We start from the raw sequence: 8,346 nt of genomic DNA on the forward strand, positions 1-8,346 counted from the left end.
CATCTTGAGGAACAGCCACAAAGTCAAAAAGAAGAGCAGATTTTCCCTGTGCCCCTTAGTTTTTTACGAGCCAGTCTGAAGCACGAGCGGTTTCGCTTTCTTGCTTGCGCTCGCCGCACGTCTATATGTGAAGTAACAAACTTCTTGGGCTGATGATAATAACATGCGCTTGAAACCTGATCCTGTCAGAAGCTTACATACGCGAGACTGACCCGCAAAAAAACAAAGGAGAAGCCGGAAAAAAGGAGCACATAATCTTTTTTAGCAAACGTGAACAATCTGCCATGTTGAACTATTATTATTATCACATTTTGAACTATGATGAACTCAGAATGATGGAATGGCTCTCTAACAGAGGCTACATGTGCTGCTGATTACAGACACAGATGAGAGGTTTACACTGACTGTGGGCTATTTTGTGTTGTTTTTTTAACCTAAATAAGGACTAAATCTGCTGTGTGTAGTTCTTCTGTAGTTGGTAATACTCATGACGGCAGAATACTCATTTTTGTAACTAATTCATTTTCTCTTCCACACCCGCAGGCGTCGCTGTTCTCAGTCAAACAGACGCATGATTTCACTTTTGCTCCTGAGCTGAACCTCTGCGAAGAGCAACAAAAACCCCACACGACGCATTATGGAGCAGTAAATGACAGTAAATGTGGATTGATCGACTGAGGCGGACTCTCTCTCCTTCATAAAGCCCCAGTGAATGACAATTCCCCACTAGTGGCGGTAACAACTACAGCTGGATTTCACCGCTGTCTCCAGGTCACAAGAGCGGATTCCCCACAACAACTATTTTTAGCATCTGGATAGTTCTTTGTTGTTTGAAGAATATTTTCCTTGTTCATTCAGGTGGATTTGACGGCAGGAATGGCGTTCAATAAGACGTATATTCGAGTGGGCTATTCTTGTGTGGGGATGCTGGTGGGCTTTTCGGCGTTTCTGGTGTGGAACATCGCTTACAAACAGCCGTGGACCGCCGCGATGGGAGGATTATCAGGTAAATTCTTTGGCTGTGGCTCAAATGCAGGTGAGCTGACTAACTTAACCTAGACAGCATAGGTATCATCAACTCGGAAAGCGCCTGTGATGTGATTTGTTGTGTTCGCAAATCCCAATTTTAGGACAAGATGTTCATGTCAATGGTTACAGGTTTCCAGCATTCTTCAAAATATCTTCTTTTTAGGGTTATCTTAATTTTTAGGGTAACTATCCCTTTAAGTAGCTATTGCATATATATATATATATATATATATATATATATATATATATATATATATATATATATATATAATTATTTTTATTTATTTTTTTAAGAAAGTTAGGCAAAAGTAAAATATATTTTTAGCATTCAATTGAATAACACTGCAAGTGTATTTTAAGCAGTTAAATTGCAATTAAAAATAGTCAATGCAATAATTCAATCATGTTCATTTACTTCCAATTTTCAAATACACTTCTTAAAATGAAAGTATGATATTTGTTCTATATATTTTGATGCTGTTTTCAATAGTGTCACTATTATAATTCACTAATCAGTGAATGCAGGAAATTTTTAGCTATTAGGTTTATGGGAGTAATACTAATGAACATTCTGTGTTTATTAAGTCATTCTCTTGGAATTGTTTACACTTGTTGTAGTAGTCAATTCCGAATTGATTATGTTAAGGAATATTGTTTAATGTGAACACTAACAAACAACATCTTGTCTGAACACATTCAAGCAAAAGCTTTGAAATTTTTGTCCAGACCAGTGTTTTTTCTTGACCTTTTAGTTTCTTAGTGCACTTTGATCCGTCACTGTGCTTGAGGTCTTTGAGTTGGTGTTGTGCAAGAGAATCATAAACAAATGTCATGATTTAGCTGATTTTTTTGTGTGTTCAGTTATTGGATATTTGATAGCCAAAATGACCTTTAACTATTTTAACATGGTTAAGGTTAAATACTAGTCTAAATTGATTAAAACTAGGGACATTTTGGTTGCTGCATTAAATCACCTTTGTAACTTTTTGCATTTCAAACCAGACATTTGCATTTGCGTGTCAAAGTGGGTCAAAGACTAAAAAATAAGTTTTTTAAAAAAGCATACAAAAACTTTAATAGAGTTTCATATTATTTTTTCTTTCGCTGTGACATTAGCTAGTCATAAATTGATTTATTACAACCACCTTAATTTTTTTTCAGTGATTCACATACGATACCCACTCAAATGTAGTGCATCATAATTATATACACACACCGGCCACTTTATTAGGTACACCTTACTAGTAGGCATGGGCCGATAAGATTCTGACGGTATGATAACCTTGGATAAAAATATCACGGTTTCACGCTTTTTCATGGTATTGTGATTATTGTGAAACATTTAAAATATTTTGGAACAGTAAACATGTCAGGATAAATAATTCAAATGAATCATTGACTTCTGCTGTCTTCATTAGTTTAAAAAACAAATTTTTAAAAAAAAATTTACCATTAAAAATGGCATATTTGAATATTTTTTTCTGCTGGAGATACTGTTGTCCTAAAAAGCAAAAAAAACTTAGATAAAAAATCTTACACATACCTTAGGAACAGTATTGCTGAAAATTTTGACGGTTTTAAAACCTTGACTTTTCCAAACCACGGTATACCTTGAAAACGGTTATCTTCCCATGCCTACTTACTAGTACTGGGTTGGATCCCCTTTTCCCTTCAGGACTGCCTTAATTCTTCGTGGCATAGATTCAACAAGGTACTGGAACTATTCCTCAGAGATTTTGGGCCATATTGACATGATATCTGCAGCAACTACGTGATGCTTTGTTGGCTGCACATGATGTGAAACTCTCCTTCCACCACATCCCAAAGGTGCTCTATTGGATTGAGGTCTGGTGACTGTGGAGGCCAGTGAAGTACTGGGAACTCATTGTTATGTTCAAGAAACCAGTCTGAGATGATTCATGCTTTATGACATGGAGTGTTATCCTGCTGGAATTAGCCATTAGAAGATTCCCTGCATTAGATGATTCTCTGTAAACCCTAGAGATGGTTGTGTGTGAAAATACTAGTAGATCAGCAGTTTATGAAATACTCAGACCAGCCCGTCTGGCACCAACAACCATGACATGTTCAAAGTCACTTAAATCACCTTTCTTCCTCATTCTGATGCTCAGTTTGAACTGCAGTAGATCATCTTGACCATGTCTACATGCCTAAATGCCTTGAGTTGCCAGGTGATTGGCTGATAAGAAATGTGTGTTAACGGAGCAGTTGGACAGGTGTACCTAATAAAGTGGCCGGTGAGTGTATAAAAATCTTTTCATGCATATTTAGAGCAATAATCGTATTAAAAGACATTTTAAAAGGTCACAGCACAGCCACAAAATCTCCATTCCTTGGCATTTAACATTACTATACCACTTGTCACCGTCTCTTAAACCACTGGTTTTAGCCAGTGTCTGCAATAAGTTTTTGGAACTATCACTTATTCTCAAATGTGTTTTACAGGTCAAAATAAGTATTATATAATATGTATTCATTTACAAGTATGCAAGTTACTCTGTATTTACATGAATACAGGTCACTCTGAAGGAGAATAGAATATTATTTAACCCATACTTTGACATTAAAATAGACACTTTAAATCACTTTTGCAGACACCAAAGTGTACAGATATTTATTTCTATTTATAAGATCACAAAAATACCTGTAAAGTAAATACACAGGATACACATCTTTGCAGTCACTGTTTGAAATTTCACATGCGTTTATTGAATTACTTCTGACTATAGTAAACGTCCTACCCACAAACACCGCAGTGTTTAATATGGAAGTATGGTAATGTTGGTAAGGGAGTTTCTGCTGTGTTGTGTAATATCACAGAAGGCTTTTCTGCAAATCTAGCAGTGCTCAGAGAATTTAGTGCTGTCACACAGAAACCCAGTAGTTTTCATGCATGTGAGAATGACGAAGCATTAATGAGTGCAGAGTCAGAGATGTGTTTGCTCATTGTGTTTCTCCATGCAGGAGTTTTGGCGTTATGGGCTCTGGTCACACACATCATGTACATCCAGGACTACTGGAGAACATGGTTAAAGGGCCTGAAGTTCTTCATGGCCATGGGTGTCATTTTCTCGGTGTTGTCCATCGTCGCGTTCATCTCCTTCCTCTGCGTCGCCATCTCACGCCAACAGTGTGAGTACAGATCCAAACTGAAGAAGAGCTTGATCAGAGACATATGTGAACAAGGGTATTGTAGTTAACTGAAGCTAAAAACATGAATATGAAACTGTATATACAGTTGAGGTCAGAATTATTAGCCCGTCTGTTAAATTTTAATTCTTTTATATTATTTCCCCAATTTCTGTTGAATGGAGAGAAGATTTTTTCAGCACATTTTAAACATAATAGTTTTAATAACTGATTTATTTGATCTTTGCCATGATGACAGTAAATAATATTTTACTATATATTTTCAAGATTCAGCTTAAAGTGACATTTAAAGACTTAACTAGGTTAACTAGACAAGATAGGGTAATTAGGCAAATCATTGTATAATAAGACTTTCTCCAGAAGAAAAAATATTATAGGAAATACTGTAAAAAATTCCTTTCTCTGTTAAACATCATCAGGGAAAAATTTGAAAAAAGAAAATTCACAGGAGGGCTATTTTTTTAGCTAGATATCAAGTTAATATTTCATTTTCAGTGTTCAAGAAAAGTAACATTTAAAAAATGCATGAAGATGATATCAACATAAAGCAACAAATGTAAACTTATAAAAACTAATGAAATTAGATTACTTGTTTTATTATAATATAATAATATTAAAATTAAAGTTATTGATAAAAACAGTAACTTCGATGATGCAAAACTTTCTAGTGCTAAAATAACGCAAGCTAAAAAAACAACATTTATTCCAATAAAGCTAGTAATGTAAATATAAGTTGTTTTTAAGAATGAATAAATTCAGGTTGATTTTAGAGCATCTCCAAGCTCAATTCTTTTCTAATATTTTTGTAAGTTTTTTTTTCCAAATCATTTTAAATCATAATAGTTTTAATATAAAATTTCTCTTGTTTTTGACTTTGACAACAGTACATAATATTTTACCAGCTCGCAAGATGCCATAGATATTTGCATTACATGTCACCCACGTTGTTGTTGTCTTGGAAGGAATGCGTCAATAGATCCGGCATTTTAGTACAGGGGTAGTGCTCCTTTGAAATGAATGCAGGACCAATGTGCAGTGGAGGACTGCTCATCTGGAGCGTTGATGTGTATATATACAAGTATATACATATATCTATGATCAGGAGTTTTCCCGGTGGTCATTATGCAAATATTGTTTTAAATTACGAAAATTATAATTTTACATCAGTTTTCTATTTTGATGGATAAGTGACCGCACGGGCATTGCAGACAAAGAGCGTGTGTTTGTGTGCGTGGTAAATATATTATCCTCCCTCCCTGTTAAAATTGATGTAATCCATGTCCTGAAACACCCCCCTCTCCTGCTTTCACTTTTCATTTTAACGGAGGGAGCGATTATTTGTGAATGAATCTCCGTTATGAACGACTCGTTCACTTAGAAGACAATAATTCAAGTTTCTGGCACCGCAGCATCTTGTCATATTTCATTTACTTTCTTTGCTTATTTTATTCAACAAAGCAAGTCTAAACCTAGTATTTAGTGCAAGATGGTGCTACTTTGCCGCTCACACTCCGCCTCTTTGCCCTTTTTTGGTTACCCCTAGTCAGTGCGATGACGCGTGAACAAATTGGCAACGATTGGCCATGTCCACTTGTAGCTCCATTTGCGCTCTTCAGAAACCCATAGATATTTACATTAGATGTCGCCTACCCTGTTGTTGTCTATTGGAAGGAATGCGTCAATAGAGCCGCCATTTTTGTACAGGGTAGCCCTCCATAAAAAGGAATGCGAGACCAAGGTGCAGTGGAGGACTGTGACCACCCAGAGCCAGAAATATACACAAATATGCATATATCTATGATCGGGAGTTTTCCCGGTGGTCATTATGCAAATATTTTTTTAAATTATGAAAACTATAATTGAGCATGTGTTTGTGTGGATGGAAATGTACTATCCACCCTCCCTGTTAAACGTGATCTAATCCGTGTCCTGAAACACACGCCCTCTTCCTGCTTTCACTTCTTATTCTGACAGAGGGAGCGATTCGTTTGTGAATGAATCTCCGTTTATGAACGACTCGTTCACTTAGAAGACAATAATACCAGTTTCTAGCACCGCAGCATCTTGTCGTCGTACTTCATTTACTTTGTTTGCTTATTTTATTAAAAAAAACTAGCATAAGCTTAATATTTAGTGCCAATTGGTGCTACTTTGGCTTATAGTCAGTGCCTCTAAGAGACTTATTATCATCAATAACGTTACTTGTTTAGCACAAAAGTCTGTAACATACAAAAATGTAAAAAACGAAATCTTACCTATGAAATGTTCTGCCTTTGTGCTTTGTTTTCTTTGTTTGCTCATTACTACACCCGTACAGAGCGCTAAAGTCATCTTCACATTGGCTTTAGTCTTAACTAGTGCAGTTGATGTTAGTGAATGATATTTGTCCTGGGAGCACAGTACAAATGTGGCAGCGCTATTGACGCATGCTTATGGTCCACATGCGAAATCTAGTGTATATATCTATGGCAAGATGCTAGTACACCTTAGACTATCATAATACCTCAAAAACTACATTTTGATTTCACAGGGACTTTAACTATTCCTCTTTTTTACTGTAAAAATGCCATTGCTCTATTAAACATCACATGGGAAATATGTTTAAAAAAAATTATATTAGTCTCTTGTGAAATTGTAGTTATGTTTTCAACTATTTGACCTGTTCTGAAGTAAAAGTGCTGTTTTTTTTTGTGTCCGCAGCCCTCACAGATCCCACCAGTCTGTATCTGTCATGTGTGTGGAGCTTTATGAGCTTGAAATGGTCCTTCCTGTTGACCCTTTACTCCCATCGATATCGCAAAGAGTTTGCAGACATCTCCATCCTCAATGACTTTTAAGCACACAGCAGCACGCTAGTGTCCACAGGTAAACTATCACACAAACATACCACACGCTCGGCTGTTAGCGTTCAGACTGGAGCAGAAACACTCATCAAGGAGAGTCTGACAGTAGGATATCAGTAGCAGATCACTTCTCTCTCTTTCTACACTCATCTGTCCAGCGGTCTGTATACTGAAGGATAAGTTTTAAATCGGGACTTTTTAAACTCTATGATCAATGTCAGTCTTTCTGAGCCTTTTTACATTGAGTGAGATGTTAAGAAGAGTTTCTGTCTTTCTCTGAGCTGCTGTTTCCTTGTCTTGAATGTTTTTCCTTCTGCTGTTTCACTATGAGATATGGGTGAGAGTTTTTAATTGAGCTGGAGAATGTCACCTTTTTCTCCTGCTACCGCACAGATGTCTGGTGGTTTTATAAATAAGCACTTTATTGTCCTTTAGAAAGTGGATTAACCATCACATACATTGTTCCTGTGGGAATCTTGAGGCTTTATAGGTGAAGGATGTGCTATTTGGAAAGGTTATGGTTTCTTATTCATGGATTGAATGATTTTTGTAGCATATGTTTTCACAAGACAAACAGGGTTTTTCCATATTGAACATCAAATGTCTGTCAGCTGCGCTCAGACAATAATGCATGTGTTTGTTGTTCTATTACTTTGAGCTTTCTTTTTTTATATAATTACGCAAAAACATTGTATTATACTGTTAGAATTGGTTTTATTTTGCTTTTGCCTCAAACTTATGTGAACAAATCCATTATTGTATTACGAAATCAATATCTTTATGTATGTGTGAGTGGCCCATTAATAAAATAACCTGTTATTATGTCGTTATTCCGTGTGGGACATCAGCTTCTTTGAAACACAAGAAGGAAAGTTAAAATCATAGACATGGACGTAGTTTCCGTGACATCACCCATACGTTTCTGAACATAGATATATATATACACTAGATATCACATACGGACCCAGAGCATGCGTCAATAGTGCCGCTACATTTGTACAGGATAAATGTCATTCAGCTGCACTAGTCAAGACAGTGTGCCAATGTGAAGATGACTTCAGCGCTGTGTACGGGTGTAGTAATGAGCAAACAAAGAAAACAAAGCACAAAGGCAGAACATTTCATAGGTAAGATTTCGTTTTTTACAATTTTGTATGTTATGAACTTTTGTGCTAAACAAGTAACGTTATTGATGATAATAAAGTCTCTTACTGCACTGACTATAAGGCAAAGTAGCACCAACTTGCACTAAATACTAAGCTTATGCTAGTTTTTTAAAATAAAATAAGCAAACAAAGTAAAT

General features: G+C 36.1%; 1 protein-coding gene across 2 annotated transcripts; it reads left to right on the forward strand.

Annotated features, from left to right (window-relative positions):
* The first annotated feature begins 557 nt into the window (after positions 1-557).
* slc48a1b (solute carrier family 48 member 1b) lies at positions 558-7,873 on the forward strand. 2 transcript variants are annotated; one of them, XM_056459109.1, is made up of 4 exons: positions 558-771; positions 859-1,006; positions 4,015-4,182; positions 6,901-7,873. In XM_056459109.1, the coding sequence occupies exons 2-4, from the start codon at positions 877-879 to the stop codon at positions 7,035-7,037; spliced, it is 435 nt and encodes a 144-aa protein (XP_056315084.1). In that variant the 5' UTR covers positions 558-771; positions 859-876; the 3' UTR covers positions 7,038-7,873. The 2 variants fall into 2 exon arrangements, with proteins under 2 accessions (XP_056315084.1, XP_056315085.1); XM_056459110.1 differs by having other exon boundaries at positions 558-708.
* The last annotated feature ends 473 nt before the right edge of the window (positions 7,874-8,346 follow it).

This window comes from Danio aesculapii, chromosome 6, assembly GCF_903798145.1.
Source record: "Danio aesculapii chromosome 6, fDanAes4.1, whole genome shotgun sequence".
Taxonomy (NCBI): domain Eukaryota; kingdom Metazoa; phylum Chordata; class Actinopteri; order Cypriniformes; family Danionidae; genus Danio; species Danio aesculapii.